General features: G+C 39.2%; 1 protein-coding gene across 1 annotated transcript in view; it reads right to left on the reverse strand.

Moving 5' to 3' along the window:
• Positions 1-24,551, reverse strand: part of tmx3b (thioredoxin related transmembrane protein 3b) — a 134,141-nt gene that overhangs the window by 88,786 nt on the left and 20,804 nt on the right. The window contains exon 4 of the mRNA XM_020517218.2: positions 20,703-20,826. Within this exon, the coding sequence (XP_020372807.2) occupies positions 20,703-20,826 (124 nt within the window). The remainder of the gene's footprint in view (positions 1-20,702; positions 20,827-24,551) is intronic.

Here is a 24,551-nt window from a genome sequence, read left to right on the forward strand (position 1 = left end):
GTGTTTAATAATCACAAAGGTGTCATCTACATGTGGGACCCAAAGTTTGGGTTGTATAGTGGGGAGCGCTGTTTGTTCTAACCTTTGCATTATTGCTTCTGCAATCAGTCCTGATATTGCGGATCCCATTGTGTTCCATTGATTTGTTTGTATATGTTGTTCTTGAAGGTGAAGGTGAAGTGAGTGGTGAGGCACAAATCCAGTAGTTTCATGGTGGTGTCCTTATTGATGTTGTTGGTGTCCTGGATTATCTGCTTACTTGATTTGTCTAGTGGTGTGGCAATTGTTTCTTTGGCTAGGGCGATGTTTATGGATGTAAATAGTGCTGTTACGTTGAAGGATATTATCATCTCGTCCTCATCTATCCTGGTGTCATTGAGGATGTTGAGGAATTCTTGGGAAGAGTGGATTGAGTGGGTCGTGTTGTCCATTAAGTACTTCAATTTCTGTTGTAGTTCTTTGGCAAGTCTATATGTTGGTGTACCTGGCAGTGAGATAATAGGTCTGAGGGGGACCCCTTGTTTGTGTTCCTTGGGGAGTCCATAGAATCAGGAGGTGTTGGATCCCTCCGGCTTCATTTTTTGGTGGACTGTCTTGCTGATGTCTCCTGAGTTCTGTACTTATATGGAGTCTTCAATATAAATGGACATCCGAAAAGCACAATCCGCCATTACCTCTGAGACAGACCACAACAGGAAGACACAACACAACCAGTGTTACTTATCACCCTACCATACATCAAGGACATTTCAGAGATGACCACAAGACTACTCAGACCCCCAGGTATCACAGTAGCCCACAAACCAACAATTACCCTAAGACAGCCACTGATGAACACAAAGGATCCCATACCCAAAACCTGCAAAACTGGGGTAATATGCAAAATACCATGCAAGGACTATGAGAAACACTACATAGGCCAAACCAGAAGAAAATTGACTATACGGATACATGAACACCAACTAGCCACCAAGAGACATGACCAATCCTCATTTGTCTCACTACACGCGGACAACGAGGGACACAAATTCGACTGGGACAACACACTAATAATCGCACATGCCAAATAGAGACATGCCAGGGGATTCCTGGTGGCCTAGTATCCCAACCGGAACTCCATCAACAATCACGTTGAATTAGACGCTGTGTACAAACCACTGAGAAACAAAACTGGAAGTAATATCAACCACCCCAGCAAACTGAGACATATAAATAACAAACGGGACAGAACACCGATGTTTCACTGGAGGTGCATGGATGATGTTACCTAGCAGGGTGACAAAACGTCTGCAACCAAACCCAGTAGCTTGGCGAACATGGCCACAACCTCATCCATAACCAGAGCTACAAATCTACTTCAAAACTTTAAAGAGCCCCAACCATTTATTGTTCAAATTCAAAATATTTCAAACATAGTCAAAGTATAATACCATCAATCCCAAAACTCTCCTATATAAATTGAAAAGTAACAAAACTGCTTTTGGACAATTCCCAAAACACCCCTGGTATAGCTGCTACAACACAACTTGTATAACATTTACAGCAAAATTCCTGTATCTAACACCTTCATGGGATTAAGTTACTGGCAACTTCAACCGGAACTGCAAATAATTTCTTCCTGAAACTATCATACACTTCAGCTTCCACATACTATGTTTAATAAACATTTCCATGCTTTTGTTTAGTCTGTAACTGGCACTAACTCTTCACTGTAAGGACCTAATTAGCTATACATATCCTTCTCCACTCAAAAGCACTGCTTTATACAGCTGTTATTGAGAGGTCTTCACAGGACTAACACCCAAAGTTTAAAGTGAAACCAGAAGTCTCTTCCCTCAGCTATCAGTGTTTCCCTTAAGCTTAAAAAAATTCCACAACACTCAAACAAATCTTTGGAGCGCCATTACTTATCTTGCTGGGTCACAAACAAACAAACAAACCAACGAGAATGAACAAGAGATCATGAGGGCACAAAACACATTGACTCTACAGCCAAGCTTCTGAAAGGAATTGCTATTGTTACAGAACTACTTACAAGTTAATTATAACATCACACACAGAAAAACCCACCAGTTGCTAAGCCCAAACCAGAACTCCAAACTTAGAACAACCAATATTAAATATTATATATAAATACTAGTTTACATGATAAATGCACAAAGTCTGAGCTTTTAAACCAGGCAGTTATGATTTTTCACTGCACCTCAGACTTGAATTCAACAATTAACAGCATTCATTACAGTAGGATCCAGTACATAAAACTTACACAGTCTGCAACTAGAGTCCACATTAATTTGCAAAGAATTCATTACCTCAGTCATCCAAGTTTTCTCAGATCCCAATTTGCTGGGTAATCATTTGTTGACAGGTTTAAAAACGTTCTCTTCATTGAAGTCCCTTTCCCCCCAATATTCATAATGTAGTCTCATCACCACCTCCCCAAAAACCCTCTTGCAGCCTCCTTCTCCCTCACAACCCTCTTGCAGCCTTCTTCTTCCATCCCCTCACACCCACCCACTCATGGCAGATTGAAATTCCAGATCTGTCTAGAGGTAGCCCCCAACCTGTGGACGGTGACTTCCTCATTGCTATCACTTACCTTCCTAACTCCTTCGTTCAAACGTTGCTTCTCTCTTGTTTCTGTTGCTGAGAAGATCATTAATTCACTTACCAACTGGGGCATGGGAGAGAACAGGCTTATGACTGGAGGCACAGCTCCTCACTATTTCTTTTCATTCTATCTCCAGTGGTGACTTTTCTATTCGATGAGTAGATTTCCTAAAAATGTAGGGGCATTGAGGATTGGATTCACCTACTGCTCCAGTATACTGGGTGTCAGTTCAATACATCAATTCTATTGAGTAAAAATAGAAAACTTACCTGGGCAATTACACTAGGCGCTGCATGGTGTGGCATTGCTCCAGACTAATTACTGGCTTTGCCACTGTGCATGCTCCTCTATACCTTTCTCCGAGGGACTCTTGATCCCACCAGACCCAGCTGAGGTTGCAATCTGAAAGGTAGACATTGGCACCTTTGCCCGCTGAGCTTTGCAAATCTGAATTTTAAGGACAGTTGTGCAAACTCAACAGCCTGAATAGTCTTTTGAATTGTAAATTACAATACAGTTTGCCTTAAGATGTAAGCAAACAGATCTGTTAACATTCAGATTGTGGAACTGATGAACCTAACTGTAACTAAAAATTCAAATCAGACTGACTGCAAATCCAAATCTAACAATACTGCATTGTCAAATGTATGTCACAGTTAACAGGTGGATTAAAAATATCTACATTAACACATTATGACACATCTGGCAGAGGTGGGACTGAGCCTTGACCTTCTGCCACAGAACATACAGACTCTACCACTGCGGCATGAGAGCTCTTCACAGGCAACATATGGCTGGTACTCAGGCGACTGGAAAGGGGGGAGGGGGGATTTTCTAGTATGCTCTCAATTAAAAGCGAGCACACTTGAGTCAGAGGGCAACCGTCTTTTGTATCATGCCTGTTAATAAGCTACGACTTCTCTTCATTCATTTCATTACTCTTGTTTTGCCTTTTGCTTTTAAACACTTCCAACTTGTACTCTTCCCTTCTGTATGCACTCAAAATAATTACTCATGTCAAAAATCCATGCACTCATAGGTGTGGGAAGAAAAAATCCCTGCCTACATTAAGAATGTGACAATCATTACCATTAAGAGGGGTGACAAATTATGATGGGGAAGGAGGCATTTCCCTCTCATTTATAGCAGGGAAAATCCTGACACATTCTCCTAAATCAACAGCATTCCGTGAGAAAACTTCTTCTCGGAGATAGAATGCCATTTCAAACTTTCCAGCTGAATGTCTAACGGTCTTTGTTTCCATACAAATCCAAGGAAAATATCAAAAACACTATCAGGAACTCTTCATTTCATCCACCAGTCTAAGCAAAGCATTTCACTCAATAAATTGAGGCTCTGCAGAAAACAATCCAAACATTTTTATGTCAAAGTAACTTCTCCACAACTTGCAACTGCTTCATAATGACGTTACTGCAACTGTCTTGAGTGGGAGATCAAAACAAATGACCTCAAAATCCAAACAAGGGTTAAACAAGACTGTGTGACTGTTTAAGAAGGGAGGTAGACAAAAGGTGGGTAACTTTAGGCCTGTTAGCTTAACTTCTGTTGTGGGGAACATACTTGAATCTATAATAAAGGAAGAAATAGCAGGATATCAGGATAGAAATTGTTCCATTAGGCAGACACAGCATTGGTTCATGAAAGGCAGGTCATGTTTAACTAATTTACTGAAATTCTTTGAGGATATTATGAGCATGGTGGACAATGAGGAACCGGTAGATGTAGTGTATCTGGATTTGATTTGATTTTATTCTAGTAAGTACAGTGAAAAGTTTTGTTTTATGAGCAGTACAGGCTGATCATAGCTAAAAAGACATAGGTCATACGGTGCTTACAGCGAGGCATACAAGGATATAGCTGCAGAGGAGGTGCACAAAGCAAGATCAACAATTGTTTGAAGTTAAAGACGTCCATTCAGCAGGCTAATAACAGCAGGGAAGAAGCTGTTCTTGAACCTGTTAATACGTGTGTTGAAGCTTCTGTATCTTCTGCCTGATGGAAGAGGTTGGAAGAGAGCATTACCGGGCTGGTAGGGATCTTTGATGATGTTGGCAGTCTTTTCACAGCAACGAGAAGCATAAATGGAGTTCATGGATGGGAGGCTGGCTTTTCTGATGGTCTGAGCTGTGCACACATCTTCCTGTAGTTTCTTACAGTCCTGGGCAGAGCAGTTGTTGTACTAGGCCATTATGCACCCAGATAGAATGCTTTCTATGGTGCATCTGTAAAAGTTGGTGAGAGTCTTTGTGGACATGCCGAATTTCCTAAGCCACCTGAAGAAGAAGAGGCATTCTTCAAGAGGATTTCCAGAAGGCATTTGACAAGGTGCTCCACAAAAGGCTGCTGTATAAGATAAAGGTGCGTGGCGTTACAGGTAATGTATTAGCATGGACAGAAGATTGGTTAACTAACAGAAAGTAAAGACTGGAGATAAATCAGTGTTTTTCTGGTTGGTGATCAGTGGCTAGTGGTGTACCTCAGGGATCAGTGTTGGGACTGCAATTATTTACAGTTTACATAGATGATTTAGAGTTGGGGACCAAGTCTGGTGTGTCAAAGTTTCCAAATGACACTGAAATGAGTGGTAGAGCAAAGTGTACAGAGGACACAAAGTCTGATGAGGGACATAGATAGATTAAGTGAGTGGGCAAGTGTCTGGCAGATGGAGTACAATGTTGGTAAATGAGGTCATTCATTGTGGGAGGAATAACAACAAAATGGACTATTATTTAAATAGTGAAAAATCACAGCACGCATATGGGCCTGAGCGCCGTTGTGCATGAATCACAAAAGTTCGTTGGCAGGTGCAGCAGGTAATTAAGAAGGTGAATGGAATATTGTCTTTCATTGCTAGAGGGATGGAGTTTAAAAATAGGGAGATTATGCTGCAGTTGTATAGGGTGCTGATGTGGTCATACCTGGAGTGATGTGTAGAGTTTTGTTCTCCTTACTCGAGAAAGGATGTACTGGCACTGGACAGGGTGCAAAGTAAGTTCACTAGGGTAATTCCAGAATTGAGGTTGTCTTAGAAGGAGAGATTGAGCAGACTGGGACTGTACTCATTGGAATTTAGAAGAATAAGGGGTGGGGGTGGAAATCTGATAGAAACATCTAAAATTATGAAGGGAATAAACAGAATAGAAGCAGTGGTGGATAAAACCAGACCAAGGAGGCACAGCCTCAAAATAAGGGGGAACAGATTTGGGACTGAGTTAAAGAGGAACGTCTTCACTCAAAGGGTTGTGAATCTGTGGAATTCCTTGCCCAGTGAAGCAGTTGAGACTACCTCATTGAATGCTTTTAAGGCAAAGATAGATTTTTGAACAGTAAGGGAATTATGCATTATACTGAACAAGGCGGTAAGTGGAGCTGAGTCCAAGAAAAGATCGGCCACGATCTTAGTGAATGGTGGAGCAGGCTCGATGGGCCAGATGGTGTACTCTTGCTCCTATTTATGTTATGATAGCCTGTATGTATTTTTTACAATCTACCAAACAATAGTTATTAAGCCTGAAAAGATCAACTATCCTCTGGTGTCAGTATTAAATACTGCTTTGATAGCAAACTGCAATCTCAGCCACCTGTGGCAAAACTAAGCTGACTACCACAGACGTACAGAATCACAGTTTGCAGATGACTATTTTGTTATGAATGACTCTGCACAAGATCAGCAAGCCACTGTCTCTCTTCAGTTCCACATATAAGACACTTAGCCTGTCTTTGAATGTTGCCAAAACAAAACCATCAACCCACACTTAGCCAGATGTTCCACCTCCCATATATGTTGAAGGGCTCTGGAACAGGTTTAGCACTTCCCATACTTCTGTAGCAGCTTTTTGCAGAAGGACACCATTGATGAGCTTGTAGAAGATTAATCTTCTACAAACCATAGCAGTCAATTTTTGTCAGACCTCCACAAGTGAGCAAATGTTCTGAAGTGCAAATGAGCTGTTATCACCATACTCCTATACTGCATCGACAGCTGGTCTTTGCATTCGTGACACTCAAGAGCACTTGAGGAATTCTATGAGCAATGCCTCCATCATCACATCTACCCATTCACTGAGGTGGGGAGGAGTAGAGAACTATGGCACCCTTCCTGAAGCCAGCTCCATAAGCAGTGATGCAACTTTCTGCATAATTAGTTGATTGGACATTCAAATGCCTGAAAAGCATTCCCCCTGCCAAGTCCTTTTTTCTCAACTCTCAAATGGCTATTACTCCAGGGGAGGAGAAAGCAAACACTTCAAAAAACACAAACTCTCTTTGAAGCATGTCAGCATTGACATTAATAAGTGGGACCAAGTTGCATCGTGTTTTAAGTAAAAAAAGTATTAATGATGAGGCAGAATGGATTCACAGCTGAAAATAAGTAGATCCTGAATTCCTTTCCCCGTTACCTCACATGACATCCTATTCCATGTGCCCAAAGATTTAATGGTCAAGGAGCTGCCTGTTCAGGCACACAAAGAATCACAGTAGAAGCTTGCGATCTTGAGAAGATGTGTGTTCAGCTCTGTCTTGAATTAAGAAACTGCCAAGTTCAGTGAGTTTGGGAGTTACCATAACATTCTCTTCTCTTAGCACATAGGACAGGTTAACCAACGTACCGTCTTCCACCCATGAAAAGACATAAATCTGTCAACTTTGCTAATACAAAAGCAAGGCTTTGGAAATGGAAATATTCTCCAGATAAAAGTACACAGTATTTGTTAAACTTTCATTGGATTAAAAGCTATCATTGAAACAATTTTCTTTGAAGTGACAAACTAAACTTTGTTCTTTCAGCTCTGATCAGGAAAGAAAAAAACCTCAAAAGGAACGGCTCATTTCATTAAAAGGTGAAACTGCTATTATACTGGACTTTTTAAGAAAATGGGAAAAAAATCATCACTGGAACAGGTACAATGAATCATATAGTCATTAGGTTTCCAGCAGTTTTGCAACACTTCAGCATATGTCTACATTTTACTCAGGACTGAGTCATCAATCCCTTTGTACAAACGAAAAAACACGATCTGACCACAGCATTAAGCATAAAGCAAGAGATGCTGACAGTTAGACACGCTGGAATAAATTTGGCACACGGAGGTTTCAGTATATTTTGTACGGAACATTTAATTCCCATAGATCAAAGAGTGTTGAAAATTGCAATGAATCAAATACTAACAACTTCTAGGCTCATCCTACTAAATGGCACCCAAAGAATGGAACAGTACAGAATAGATACAAGTTGTGTAACTTAAACATACATGTTGCCTCATTATCCAATTCCCTACTTAACAAAGAGTGAAACCAACGATTTCATGCAAAGGTAAAATTAAATCCCACTGAGAATGCCAACTGGTGCATCTGTGTCCAACCTTAATTGCAGCATTTACTCTTATGGAATAGTTAAAAACATCCAATTCTCAGAAGACCAACTGAAGTGCAAGTAGAAAATATGTGCCCTTCTTTTAAGAGAAGGGTAGCTAAATTTAATTGCAATGAATCACACTGAGAGACTATACAAATCTAGTTTAAATTCTTTATATTGATAATTTACTGCAGAATCATAGAATCCCTACAGTGCAAATAGATGCCATTTGGCCGATCGAGTCTGCACCAATCCTCCCAAGAGCATCCCTTACATCCTATTGCCACATTTACCATGACTAATCCACCTAGCCAACGGGACAATTTGGTATGGCTAATCCACCTAACATATGGACCGTGGGAGGTAACACGCACACAGCAAAAACCCATGCAGAGACAGGAAGAACATGCAAACTCCACACAGACAGATAGTCACCTAAAGCTGGAATTGAACCCGCATCCCTGAGGCTGTGAGATCACAGTGCTAACCACTGAGCCACCATGCCGCCCACAATATAATTATAGGAAAGAGCTTATATGTTACGTCCCGAGAGTTAAAGTCACTTAATTTCAATTATCAGAGATTTTACAAGCACTAATTTTCTGCTTTGTTGTGATATTTACATTGATTACTTTAAATTACTGGTTAACTCAATTTAGTTTTAAAAGTCTGCATTATCAGTAGCCATTCTAACCTAGGTTATCAGAAACAGAACTAAATAAAATGGAAACCCACAGAACTGCAGATGCTGGAAATCAGAAACAAAAGCAGAAATTGCTTAAAAGACTCAGCAGGTCTGGCAGCACCTGTGGAGAGAAAGCAGAGTTAATGTTTTGGGTCCAGTGACCCTTCTTCAGAACTAAGTTCTTCAAAATTCAGTTCTGAAGAAGGGTAATTGAATCCAAAACATTAATTCTGCTTTCTCTCCACAGATGCTGCCAGATCTGCTGAGATTTTACAGCAATTTCTATTTCAAATAGAGATGGCTTATGACAAGGAGAAAGGAACAAAAGTTAAGGTTTTCACCTCTAACAGCAATCTAACACCTTGGAGATCGTAGGAACTGCCGATGCTGGAGTCTGAAATAACAAGGTGTGGAGCTGGATGAAGACAACATTTCTGAAGAAGGGTCCAGACCCGAAACGTCAGCTTTCCTGCTCCTCTGATGCTGCCTGACTTGCTGTGTTCATCCAGCTCCACACCTTGTAATCTAACACCTTGGCTTGATTGGCTACAAAACTGCATTAACAGAGCTGAAAAATATTTCTGTAGCTTTGGCTTAATTATTTAACCAGAACTCAGTGCATAGTCTGTGAACAGGAGTTGAAGAATGAAGTAACCAGAGTTTCATATTATGAAGGTACAGACTAAGGAACTGAAATGAAACAGCTTTGAGATCATGCAAATAAATGGTGCAAGAACATTTCCAGACTTAATTTACTTGTCCAGTTACAAGATGTAATTTCCAGTTTCAGATATTAAGAAATTGTAATGCTTGGACACAAAATGATACGAAAAATAATTTTCTATCTCAGATGGATACTGATGAATTGGAAATCAGAAGCAATGGTTTGCTACTGTCAAAAGTAAATAAACTTCACTGAAATGTTTACATGATCAATCTTAGGAATTATTAGATAATTTCTGCAAAGTGACCAGCAGTTTCCCATAAGAAGACAATTCACTCAAGTAGAACTTGAATTATTTGTTAATTGTCATATGAATTTCACACCACTTCAAATTCGATAAATATGGAATGTTTATAAGTTTGCATTCAAATACGATTACAGATGACTCCAAATGTGCGCACAATGAACATGTCAAGTTGTATTATTTATATGACTAACTTGGATTATAATTTTCAAAATGTGCAAGTTTCCTTGAACTAATAAGTAGCTGTCATTCAGCATATTGATAAAGCGTAACCAATGCAACATAATCTACAGAAGACTGTGTAATACTGTAGACTTGTGAAATATGTAATCAGCTCCAACCATTCCATCAAAGCAAGTATGATTTACAGAGTCATGGATTCTTTTGGTCTTTTTATGTGCCTCCGTGAAGAAGCAACAGAACATTGAAACTTCAAAATTTTCCCAAAGTTCTCTCAACACCTCTGTCAAAACTCATCAAAAATTCCATAATATTGATACTATTGGCTCTCACATCAAAATGTTATGTACAAGAAACAGTGCTCTTCTCATTAAAAGACAGCCCCACAGAGAGTTAGATGTTTTCAATTCATTCTGCACAATACGAAAATAGTACAATTAGCAGATGTCACAACAGCATTGTACAACATCCCACAGTTGACACATCTACAATTTAAACAAGAGTTAATTTGCATGCAAGCATTTAACTGGCAGTCTGTTTTTATTAACCCAATATTTGCCATGTTTCTTTTTAAAGTAGTGAATCAGCACAACATCAGCATCTGATGAGAGTTTAATCCACATATGTAATCTAAACACAAAACATTTGAGGAACATATTAATCACTGTGTGAAGTTTAATTGCCTCATGTAAACTTTATGGAGCTTTGCAGAATTTTAAAAATAAATGGATTGTTTCTCCACATATTTTGTTACTTTTCTCTCCAAACACAGATTCTCAAGTGTCCAACTCATTCTTGGTGCTCCCTCTGAACTCCTTCCAAGAAATCAATGAAAGTAAGGGTATCCAAACAGGAAGTCAATACCAAGTCAACACCAGATGCTGCCAGACCTGCTGAGCCTTTCCTGCAACTTCTGTTTTTGTTTCCAATAAATGAAGAGTTCAATCATCTTCTTTGGCCTCATCCTTATCTACCTAATCGTAACTTGAGTTATCATCTGCAATTGTTTCTCTTCCAAGTCCTACCCCATTAACTCTGGACCACCAAAAGCTATCATTGGCTCCCTCTTGTCTCGCATCTAAATTCTGCCCTTTGCAGTCATCATCAAAACGACAGCGTTAGTTTTTACACATACATTTAAGACATCCAGCTCTACCTCACCATGACCTCTCTTAACTTCTCCACAGTTGCTGAATTGTCAGACTGCTGGCCTAACATCCAAGATTGAATGAGCAGAAATTTCCTCAAAATTAAACATTCAGGAGGCCAAAGCCATCAGCTTTGGTCACCGCTACAAACCTGCTTCTACACCTACCGATGGAAACACGGTAACTGGGTTGTTCAAACATTGGTGTCATTCGTGATCCTGATACAAGCCTCTGATCATATATATGTACCAACACCAAAACAACCAACTTCTGCCTGTATACCACCACTTAACACTGCTTCAGCTTGGCTGTGGCTGAAATGAACAAATAAACAAAACTCTATCTTTCATTATTTCATATATCAATGCACTCTGGCCCCTCATTCCATCATTTGTAAACTCAAGTTTACCCAAAATTCTGCTTCCGTGTACTAACTGGCACCAAATTTCATTCACCTATTACCAAGTTCAATGACCTATATTGGCTTCCAGTCAAGCAGCTCTTCCATTTTAAAACTCACATCAGTTTTCAAAATCTCTCCTTGATCTCACCTCTCCAGCTCTAATTTCATCCATACCCACATCCTACAACACTTATAGACTCTTGTGTATGCCTATTTTAAATATTCCACCATTAGCTGCCGTGCTTTCAGCTGGCAAGTCCTTGAAATCTAGAATTTCCTCCCCAAATCTCACCAGCTCACCTTCGCTCTCTCTTTTTTCCCTTTAAGAGATTCCTACAAAAATTAGTTTTTAAGAACAAGCTATTAGCCTGCTGCTCTACTCTTGCCTTATATAGCGTGGCATAAATTTTTGTTTTATAATGCGCCACTAAAGCACCTTGGGCCATTTTATGCCAATAAAAACACTGTGCAAATACAAGTTGTTGTTATAATTAAAGCTTCCTCAAGATACATTCCCTTTATTTATTATTTTGTAATGAACTTGCTCAGAGTTGTTAAGCTCTGCACACCTTCTGAACAACTACAACTTGAACCTGTGTCCCTTGATTCAGGGATACTACCACTGCGCCACAAGAGCCTTACAGTCCCTTAATTATTACACTCTGATTCAGAATTGCTTCAGTTAACAAAAATAAATGGTTCCAATGAGCTACCAAAGGTAATTCTATACAAATAGAAATTTAAAGACCCAAAGTATATTTGATCAACGTAATATTTTATGTAATCATAACATTTTAAATCATGCAAACTCTCAATGCCTTGCATTAAATGTGCCAGCAAAATGTCATGCCATGTATTTCAGATACCAAGAGTTTAGATTGTTGAGTATTTAGAGTCAGAGACATAAATTGTACAGCACAGAAACAGACCCCTTGGTCCAACTCATCCAAGCCAACCAGATATCCTAAATAAATCTAGTCCCATTTGCCAGCATTTGGCCCATATCCCTCTAAACTTTTCCTATTCATATACCCATCCAGATGCCTTTTAAATATTGTAACTGTACCAACCTCTACCACTTCCTCTGGCAGCTCATTCTATACATGTACCACTCTGTGTGAAAAGGTTGTCCCTGAGGTCCCTATTAAATCTTTCCCCTCTAGTTCTGGACTACCCTACCCTGGGAAAGTACCTTGACTATTCATGCCCCTCATCAGTTTTATAAACATCTATAAGGTCACCCCTCAGCCTCCGTCGCTCCAGGGAAAATAGCCCCAGCCTATTCAGCCCCTATAGCACAAACCCTCCAACCCTGGCAACATCCTTGTAAGTATTTTCTGAACCCTTTCAACTTTAACAACATCTTTCCTATAAGCGAGGAGACCAGAATTGAACGCAGTTCACTCCCAAGAGGTTTTCTTTGGTTCTTCTGATAAAACCTCCACCTACAAATCTTAATACTTGATATCACTCCAGCATACTAACATTCCAAAGATGTACACAAGACAGAGGGAGAAATAGCAGAACTGCACAGAAAGCAACAAATACATAAGGAAAAAATAATTTGATAAAGCTACAGGGGTTTTGGAGCAGAGTTCTCACCAATGTTTCGTTAATGGTAGACACATCTGATTTGTGTTTGGTGCCTCTAATTTTTTCCCCCCCCACCAAACAGCCACATAAACCCAACAATTTAGACAGGCAGATTTGTGTGGACAGTTTTGGGTTGCTGCGTGGTCGTGCTTGGGATATTGCCCAGAAAAAAAAAATAATGCCAAGGTCTTAGGCTATACCACCAGTAAAAAGTATTCCAAAAAGATAACCCAAATACATCTGCTCCTAACCACATATCCCCTAAAATATCAGCACACCACATCAAATTGTCAGCTGTGATTTCAAGAGAGAAAAATGGAAATATTAATTGAGATCTAAATTTGCTAAAGTGAACAGTAAGCCAACTGGTCTTCAAAGTGTCTAGTAAAATGATTTGGCATCAAGCTTAACTTGAGCCTTACTGGAACAGTGCAACAGTAAGTTCAAAGTAGAAATCAGCAAATAATTGAAATGACAAACAACATGGGAGGCATCTGGGTGACAAGGGGAAACACAATGTAGTTGCTCAATGCAAGTCACGTCATTTGCATTTTGTTTCCCGAGCAGCTAATCCAATATAAAAAAGGAGTGAACATATATAAATCATTTCACACAAGAAAAAAAAGACTTGCATGTATATGGTGTCTTTTGTTGACTTGAATGAGGCAGTGAATCTACTATTAACAACTTTGCATATAATTGAGAGGTGGGAAGGCAAGTAGTGAGGATGAGACAAAAGTCTACAGAGGGATATACAGTTTTAGTGACTTAGCAAAATCTTGGCAGATGGAATATAATGTGAAAAATGTGAGGTTATGCAGTTTGGCAAGAATAGATAAAGATTGTTATTTAAATGAAGAAAAATTGCAGAATACTGCAGCACATGGGGTCCTTGTGCATAAATCACAAAAGGCTAGTATTTGAGCCCATCAAGTAATGAGAAGGTAAATGGACTGTTGGTCTTAATTTCAAAGGGGAATGGAGTTTGAAATAGGGAAGTCTTGCTTATCGTATACAAGGCACTGATCAGACCACAACTAGAATACTGTGCACAGCTTTGGTTCTCACAAAGGAAAGATATACTGGCATTGGCAAAGGTACACTGGGTTGATTGTGTGTATGGAGGGATTTCTTGTGAAGAAAGATTAAGTTGGGGGAGCTTGAACTCACCGAAATTGAAAGAATGAGAGGAGACCTCATCGAAACTTCAAAGATTCTTAGATGTTTCAAAAATGGTGGAGAGGTTGTTTCTCCTTGCGTGTCAGCACAGGATCAGAGGGCACAATCTCAGAGCAATGGGGTCACCCAGTTACAACAGAGAGGAGGAGAAATTTCATCTCAGATAGTGGTAAATCTGCAGGATTTTTTTTTACTGCAGAGGACTGTAGAGGCTGGGTTAAGTAGATTTAGTTTTTTTAATAAAAAAGGAAACCAAGGGTTATAGGGAAAAGATAGGGAAGTGGAGTTAAGGATAACCAGATCAACTATGTTCTCTCAGAATGGTGCAGCAGACTTGATGGGCTGAATGTCCTACTTCTGCTCCTGTGTTTTATACACCCAAAGTCCTTCTGAAATGTAGTCATTGCTGTAATGTAGGAAGCACAGCAGCCCACGTGCCTGTGGCAAGGTCTCACAAAACAGCAATGTGAGAATGTTCAGATAACCTGTCCATGTAGCATTGATCGAGGGATAATTATTAGTCAGGGCACTGGGGGTCACTCTGCTCTTTTGAAATCGTGCCTTTTTTTTTAAACATCCAAAGAGGCAGATGGGTTTTCAGTTTGATGTCTCACCCTAACAATGGCGTCCTCCAATAGTGCAGCACTCCCTTAGCACTGCCTAGGTTGTCAACCAGCTTTTGGTTTTCAAAATATGGCTTGTACCAACAACTTCCTGATTTGAGGGGTATTAGTGATACCAACTGAGCACAGCAGATATACAGGAGCAATCAAAGCTATTAGTTTGTGGATTGGTTAGCTCAGTTAGCTATAATCTGATTCACATTGATACCAACAACAGGCGTCCAGTCCACAAATGGCTGCAGGAGTTAATAAAGACCTGCCTCATTGTCTTTCCCAGCAGATGTGGAGTGGTAACTGTCTCTCTCTGAAATGGCGTGAAAGGTCAATGGCAATTTGTGGACTAACTGTTTGTTACCCAAGGTCCTGGATAGTCATATGGGGGAAGGGAACTAGCAACTGTTGATGAGAGCAAGAATTGAGGTGACAGAGTGAACCAGGAGTGTCACGGCAAGAACGATCCCTTTGACAGATTGGTGGAGTGGGATGGGGTGGAAGGTACAATTAAAAGTGTCAGAAGAGCAGACGATAATCTGCTTAATGTGTTGAATTCAGAGACAAGTAAGGCTGGCAGAAATTATCACAACTGTTGGTGAGGGAGAAGACACAAATCACAGAACATGTGTCTGACACAAAGATCCTGCCAAGCACAACAGAGGGGTAAAAGAGAATATTTCAGATAAATAAGGGGATAGAAGTTATTTCCAGCATGTGACAATACAGCACAACAATTACCTCTCCATCAGTGACATAATGAATATCCTTTAGAGCATTAACACCAAGTTTCCTTTGATGCGAATGGCCTACAGGGAACATAACCAGTGAGGCTGATTAATTCTTTTTTAAACCATCAAGATCCAAACTGTCAGCCTCTAACTCAAAAATAAGAAAACATCTACTTTATGGCAGTAATATTGAACAGTGCAGAAAGTTACGTCTTTAACACCGATTTTACAAAGTAATACAATTACTGTTCCAGATCAAAATTTTGAAACATAAGATCAAGCAGAATAAAACTGCGAATATTTGTTTCAATAATCTCCATATTGTTCAAAATCATAATTTTATCAAAGCTTGCACATCAAAATAATCTGACTAAAACTGGTCATTGATCTTCCACAGAGATCTTGTCTGAAATTTAATATAATCCCCCTTTTAAAAGTTTATGCTTGTCATCAATGGTCCCTTGAAGTTGAAAAACTCACTGCAACGGGACAAACAGACCACACACAAGTAGCAGTGCTTTTAAGATGCAGGTATGCATGGCAATTGTTAACAAGACCGCACGGTGCAACAATTAGGCTACACACAAGGCGAAAATTACACGAAACATTAGCCGTAATGATGCAACTATTTTTCCATCAATAGGAAGTGGCTTTGAATGTACAACATGAAAGTGGGGAGTTAAACAGTAACTAGATGTGAAAATACCGCTAAATTTGGCTTCTTCACACTGACTGTTCAATGAGGGCAGTGCAACTACAGCATGTTTAAAGCTAAATTTTACAGCGCCAAAATGTCCATGGAACTCAGAGATTTATGGCCTCACAGTATTACTCACAGGATCAAGCGTTAGCACATCGTTCATTGCTGGGCTTTCATTTAGAAGATTTGAGCATTCAGCTGGTCATTAAATATGAATTAAATGGATTTTAAGAGATATTACAATGTGCAGAACAGATACAGCGATATGGCTTAAATAATAAACAGCAGAAATAGCTCCAAAATTACCCAAAAAGCACTTCAATTTCAGAATGAAATGACTGTACACGTAGCTGAATAAGTATGTTTATAATGGAAACCTGCTTACTTAGTATGGAGCCTGCAGCTGATCTGAAAGATGAGAAATAGTTTACAGTAATCTCATCTTATAATTAAGTTTCCATTTAATTAAACTATAAAAATCTAAACTAAAAGCTATGAAAACACTTATTAAAACTCTTAGGACTCCACAAGGATTATAATTAGAACAATTTTTAAAAAAATTTTTAAGTAGTGTCACTGGACCCAAAACAGTAATTCTGATTTCTCTCCTCAGATGCTGCCAGACCTGCTGAATTTTTCCAGCAATTCCTGGATTTGTTCTTGAAAAACAAAGATTGTAGTTCCCCATTTAAAACACCAAGTGAGAATAAACGATGCCAAATCTCACCTTCATTTTTCTGCAAACATATACTTTCTTCATACATTTTCGATAAGTAGATTGCAAAACAATCAAATATTACAGAAAAAACATTAATGTACCACACTTCTCATTTGAGCATTGCAAGTAGGTTTCTTGATCCAAACTCAAAATTGGAACATTTAAATATAAGAAAATATATACATTCCAAGAGAAACTTAAAAAGGTTCTGTAAATTAATAGACATTTTGGCATATCCATTATGGATATTACAGCAGAATTTTCTTTCCCCAATGCATCTCGACAGCTGCTGTCCCAAGCTTTAATGCATCCTTCAGTACACAGTCCTGAACCTTGGGAATTTTCCAGTCTGCACAGTCCGTCAAGGACAACTCCTGGCACTGGAAGATAAACAAGTTTCAGGTAGGCCAAGGAGCATCTTTCACTGTGTTGATGGTCTTCCAGGCACAGTTAATGTTTGTCTCAACATGTGTCCCAGGGATCAGGCAATAGTGCACAGGGTCACTGAGCTATTCAGGACAAACCTCAACAAAAATTACAGCATTATTCACTGTACTTTCTTTGCAAAGGAACACCACAGAAAATGTGTGATAATCTTTTTGCCACTGCAGCTGTCTTGAGGGTAGCACGCACTGTTGCTGGATAAGTGTGCATGAAACATTTGTCCTTCTCATCACCATCCAAGCTAAGTCTTAGCACTTGTTGGAAAGTTCTGATGATAAAGCATTCTGCCAAATTACTTTGACAGTCTGCTCAGCGAACCAACTAATAGGATCAACCTTCACTTTTCCTCAGATGGCCTTGAGGATATTACGTGCATGATAGCCTTGTGGTCAAAAATGTTTAACGGCACAAACTTTTTCAAAATTGACTGGTAGCACTGTAGGGTCCAATTCCTTGGAGCATTCTGCTATAATGTGACCAGCTCCACAACACAAAGGACAGGGAGAACCTCAGTATGTAGTGACATTTGATGTTTGCAAACTGATGGTCTACACAAGGGCGGCTATCAGGATGAGGATGACATTGGGTACATTCATCTCCCCTCTAATCAGAGATTTGTACATAGCATCCCTAAGTACATACCTTCAAATGCAAGAAGTAAAAATGTGAGAACTGTCTAATGCCAGGGAAAACCATGCTCCAGTGACTCAACAACAATCACAGAACTCTATATTTAACAGGTTTGATTAGCAGAAGGTGCAGGATGGAGGGGGTGTGGTCTGTGCAGCATACAAAACCAATTACAAATACTGACTGTTTTTAAAACACACCAAACAGCCCACAAAGACATCTGCTATATTCTTGAGTGGTCTTGGCAATAATTTCCTGGAAAACCCCTTAAAAGTCAACGTCAGCTAGAAAATCTACTCCCAAGTAGTTCCTGATGGGCTTGTAAAGCTGACTGCTGTTCTATAATCTGCTATAGAATCGATCGTCTACAACAGAAAGCATTATATAACAGACTTGCAAATTACACCCATCTTGAAGATATCTTCATGACTTAACACCTGAAATAAGCCATATACAACTGACTATCCATAATACCAGTCTATAACTTTGACTATGCTTTTCACCCAGGAAGCTTGGACACATGATATCTACAGTATTGAGCTCAACTGTTTTTTATTAAAAGATATGATTCTGAAATACTGTAACAGTCAATTTAGGGAATCAGCACTGAATCTTGGATATTCTACTGTATGGAAAGAGGCCATTTGGCCCACTGAGTCAACAGTGACCTCCGAAAGAGCATCCCACCCAGCCCCCTACCCTAATCCTAAGATCCCACATTTACCATGACTAATCTCCCCTATCCTGCACAGCTGTGAACACTATGGACAATTTAGCACGGTCAATCCAACTAACCTGCACATGTTTGGACTGTAGGAGGAAATTAGAGCACCCAGAGGAAACACACACAGACAGGGAGAAAACGTGCAAACTCCACACAGACAGTCATCCAAGGCTGGAATCGAACCTGGGTTCTTGGTGCTGTGAGGCAGCAGTGCTAACCGCTGAGCCACCATGCCAGCCACTACATAATTATAGCAAAGAGCTGGTACACTGGAGTTAAAGTCACTTAATTCAAATGATCAGATTTTATGAGCACTATTTTCCTGCTTTGTTGCAATATGTGCATTGATTACTTCAAATTACTGGTTAATTCAAATTTAGTTTAAAAAAATCTGCATTATCAACAGCCAGTTTAATCAAGGTTGTCAGAAACAGAACTAATTAAAATGGAAACCAAAAGGACTTCCGCTGGAAATCAAAAACAAAACAAATTGCTCCAAGTAACATCTGAATATCAACCTGCTGATTCTGGACTACAAAGGAAAAAAAAACACTGGCCTGTAAAAAGCTGCCAAAAAACTATATTTGTGCATTCAGCAAGTAATGTTTTTCTTTCATCCAAATTACCAAAGGTTTGGCAAAAACTCTTCAGGTGACTTTTGAAGATAGATTTAAAGAGAAGAAAAAGCCTACAACTCAACTGTTGGTTAGTTAACCAACCACAACCACAAAGGTATTCCAAACTGCTAAACCAACTTTGGAGTTTTAGACTCCATTTTAAAAATCAAGGTCATTGTACATAAGTGGTTTCTAACTAAGTAAGCTCCTTTTTTTGATCTCTTATTGCATGTTTGTTATCGGTATCTGAGATGCACAGCAAAGCATTCCTCCCTCCCTTCATCTAAGAGGGTGTGAAATAAACCCTACTTCTGTTTTTAAAATTTGCCACAGTGCTGTTATGGTCCTTGCAAAATCAAATCAGAGCCCACGAGAGACAGAAGGAAAAATATCCCACGGCTTTCAAATAAAAGGGAAAGAAAAAAATAAAACCACCATCTGTTTACAGACAAGTGCTGAGAATAGGGAGAGAGATTTGTTTTAAAACTCGCAACCTGTCTGTGAGCTACTCAGTTTGCAGCAATATTTTCCAGAAGAAGTGATCAACACAGCAACAGCATTTTCTGTATTTGGTGATGTTTTTAAGTTAAAAGCAAAGGCTGATTGATTCTCAGTTAGAAGAGAAAACATTCAATTTCCTTGTGTCTTAGGACAATGAAAGCATTATTCAGAACCGCATTTTGCAGTATAATGCATCAGGAGTATTTTGTGGGGAGAAAAAAACGTGACAAAATTGGCAATATCAGATTGATGTCCACAGGATCACAGCTGTTGCATGCATGTAGAGCAAGATATATCAGAAATATGACAGCAAATAGTGGCCTGTACAGGAGAATGTTAGCCTGAGGAATTATAAAATAAATGTAAATTTACAGATCAGATTTGTTTTACAACTAATAATTTGCCTTCATTATATTCTAAACTTTAGAAGTTACATAGTGTGCTCAGCTTGAAAGCAACACATTAATTAATTGAAAGATACAGTCAAAGGTTATGGGGAGAAAGCAGGATTAGGCTACTGATTTGGTCGATCAGCCATGATCGTGAAGAATAGTGGAGCAGGCTCGTGGGCCGAATGGCCTCCTCCTGCTCCTATCTTCTACGGCTCTACAATCAGTCTTTAAAAAAAATCACGAATTCCTGTAATTCCATGCAATAAAAACTGAATTATGTGCTTTTTAAAATTACAATACTTAAGAAATCACTGAAAGCAAGTCATCGCCGACAAAAAAATCCAGAATATTAAGATTTGACTTCAGTAAAGTAGTAGCCCTAGTTGAAATGCAACATTATTTTAGATGAGACTGTGACTGAGTGAAATCAAGTCATTTCTCATACATTTCTTTGTATCAATACAAGGCATACTGTGGCGCACCTCACCTGCATAAATTGTTGCATCCATCTTCCCCACTTTTATAGGAGAGCCTGAGGTAAACATTTCAGCAGCTACCTCATCCCATATTGGTTCCAACTTCTTGCAATGACCACACCAAGGTGCATAGAACTAAAACAAACACAAATCATTAGCACTGGATAATTTATTCATTTTGGAGAAGAATTAGGGAAATAAATTCACTTAATCAGAACAATTTTTAACATGTTAACTAATTAGATCAAACTGCTCTACTCCATCAAACGTTTTACTTTCCTTACATCAGCCAATGGCAATAACTTTGCTGAGGTAATAGTCTTCACAATGCAATTACATTCAATGTGCGAAGAGGATATCAGGGGAGCATGAAGGTACATGGGCTTTATCCCTCAAACCCCATCTGCACATCACTAAACCTTTTGTTAATATTGTGCTTGGCTTTTCAGCATTCTCTAACTTCTGCACCATATAGTTAATCTGTGAGATGTCTGATGTTTGATAATTGCAAATAAATTAAAGTTTGGTTTGAAGTATAAAGTTGGGAGTGTTGATTCCAAAGCCAAAACCAGTAAAACTACAGCACAGAGGGTTGGCTCAGAACGGCAAGAAACTCGGCAAAATAAAACTTCATTGCAGCCTAAACATCTTGCCCTCTAAAGAAAAGGCATGTTTATTTTTGAGCCAAATCTCATTCAAATGGAAAGGACAGGTGAACAAAATTGAAGAATCTACTGTTGTTTTTGAGTGTGGTGAACAGTCTGGTCTTTGTATTAGGGAAAGAAAGACACACCGGAGAAGGTGTTTAAAAAATGTATAATAAAACTGGAACTGAGAGATGAAACAAGCTAGAGATCTTTCTTTTAGAAAGAGAGAGATATCTTTTAAGCTTACAAAAGGCTTTGATAAGGTAAACATAGGTTTTCACTCACAGGACAGATCAGAACTAAAGAATTAACTACAAGATGATCACTAATAATTTGATTAGGGAATCCCTCTTTCAGTTTCTCTGTCCTATTAGCATCTACAGCAAAATATAAACTTTGAAACCTTGGACTCCATCACAATGCTAAGTGAAGCAGTGAGATTACTGCACAGGAAAGTTGTGCAGCACACATGTTTGATGATTGCGCCATAGCAAATTTTAGCATCAAAATGAATTCGGAGTAGTGGGGGGGTAATGCCCATATGAATAACTCAATCATTATTTCATCACTCCTTCAAACAATGTTTCCAGGTTTTACTAGATTGTTTCCCTGATGTGATGTGCTCAAATGAATTTAAATGTTTTCTGCAATGCAATAATTGTAGCATTTCCAATGTGCACGAAAATTACAGATGTTGCCAAAGAATCTTTGCTGTAGAGTAGCTGTGGACTGCAACACAAGAGATTAATGGCGTTATGGAGCGAAAAACTGGTAAGGCAGTTCAATGGTCCATGTTAACAAGATTTGCCAAGATGCTCCTTTTGTTTGTCAGGATCTCCTGAGCCTCTTCTTCAGGTACTTTCTTCCACTTGCTTGTAGGCACGTAAAGCTCAGGCTGACTGGTTCATAATTTATAAAGTCCCTGACTTATCAGTTAAAAGCAACAGCTTACAGCAACTTGCAGATGAAAATAAACTTACTTTCTTCAAGCTTTAGATTTTTTTTTAACTATTGAGATAAATACAGAAAGTAACATCTTTTGGATGTCTGAACATTTGTAAGATAATGTCATTCACATCTTCAAGCCATTCAGCTACCTGACAGCCAATCAATCACTGTTGTTGGCAGGCAGAAGGCCTTTGTCATCAACAACTAATCACCACTCCACAGACAACCAGCTACTTGCTACCAGTCAAATTTCCTTTCACAGATACCACCCGATTCCCACTCGTCCACAGTAATCTCCAATTCTTGAAGAAGTTGTAAGTGCTGTTTACACTTCTGTAGTCAGTCTTCTATAAGCCTTGGCTTTTAAAACAGTCCTTTTCCTATTTCAGTCGACAAGGAAATAAAAACAAAAATAAAAAGATGTGGTCACTACAGTACTAAACAAGCCAGTAGAGCTGCGGGGTGCCAATCTCGGTGTCCAGATCGGCTTTGCCCAGGATAGCTAATGAGATAGTAGTTGCGTTGGAGCAAAATTTTCCAAAATTCCCTACATTCAAGGAATGCTTTATTGGACTGGATATTAGCAACTATAACATCTCTGTTTGGGAAGGGGGTGCTGTGAGAGAGCGAGGGAGAACAAGAAACTATAGGCCAGTAGCTTGATATCTGTCAAGGGTAAGGTGTTAGAATTGATCATTAAAGAAATTATGGCTACATACTTAGCAAAACTCAAGGGACTCAGCAAAAATCAGCATAGCTTCAAAGGGAAATCATGTTCAACTAATTTATTGAAGTATCGCTCTCTCACAGCACCCCCTTCCCAAACAGAGATGTTATAGTTGCTAATATCCAGTCCAATAAAGCATTCCTTGAATGTAGGGAATTTTGGAAAATTTTGCTCCAACGCAACTACTATCTCATTAGCTATCCTGGGCAAAGCCGATCTGGACACCGAGATTGGCACCCCGCAGCTCTACTGGCTTGTTTAGTACTGTAATAATATACATTGTAGATAGACTGGAGCCTGTGTAAGTAATTATTTTGATTTTCAGAAGGTATTAGATAATGTGCTTCAAAGGTTATTGCAGAAAATGAAAGCTCATGATGTACTGGGTATCATATCAACAAGCACTGAATGTTGGCTGATTGACAGGAAGCAGAGAGTATAAATGAATGGATCTTTGCCTGACGGCAAAATGTGACAGCTGGAATCCCCCAGAGTTCAGTGTTGGGGCCTCAAAATTTTCTTTTTAAAACAAATTACACCAATCTCAAGTACTGTGGGCAGTTTTGATCTGCTTATTTACAGGATAATGTAAATGCACTGGAAGCACTTAGAGAGTCATAGAGTTATACATCACGGAAACAGATCCTTCTGCCCACAGTTTTTGAGATGTAGTTTATAACTGCCCTTTATAACTGCAGCATAATATCCTGCCTCTTATGTTCAATTCTTCTTGTTGTAAAGGACAGTGTCGTATTAGCCTTAGTTATTACATTCCATACCTGCACTGATCAGATACCCTAAACTGACCTGGTCCCATTTGCCAGCATGCGGCCCATATTCCTCTAAACCCTTCCTATTCGTATACCCATCCAGATGCCCTTTAAGTGTTGTAATTGTACCAGCCTCCACCACCTCCTCTAGCAGCTTGTTCATTCATCAGCTGAGAGGTGAGTGATACCTGGTAACTAACAGGAGGTTTCTTTGTTCATGTTTGACCCGATGCACTGAGGCCTCATGAATGTTTGTCATTTGAGAGTTAGGGAAATACTACCTAGAAGCAGAGACTTTTTTTTTGGTCATTCGGGCGGTGTCCACTCCATTAAAATTGATTTTTTGGGGGTTTTGCTCGAATACTCATGGAGCAAGCATCAAGAACAACACTAGCATTTGTTTCACTGAACTCCCTCTAATTATGGAGGATGCCATGGAGGCATTACTGATGGAACAAAAAACAAGACAGCATAGGTACGGGCCTTTCAGCGCAACAAGACTGCACCAAAATTTACTAGATTCTTATGAACAGATTTACCAGATTCATATCTGAAATGAGTGGGATGTTTAACAGGATAGATTAGATTTATTTCTACTGGAGATTAGAAGACTAAGGGTTGACTTAAATAAAGTATACAAGATTCTGAATGAACAAGGTGAACATGGAAAGGATGTTTCCTCTTGTGGGTCATTCCAAAACCAAGGCCACTGTTTTAAAATTAGGGCTTCACTTTTAGTACAGAAGAGAATTTTTTTCTGAGGGCTGT

The sequence above is a fragment of the Rhincodon typus genome, chromosome 4 (genome assembly GCF_021869965.1).
Source record: "Rhincodon typus isolate 14 chromosome 4, sRhiTyp1.1, whole genome shotgun sequence".
NCBI lineage: Eukaryota > Metazoa > Chordata > Chondrichthyes > Orectolobiformes > Rhincodontidae > Rhincodon > Rhincodon typus.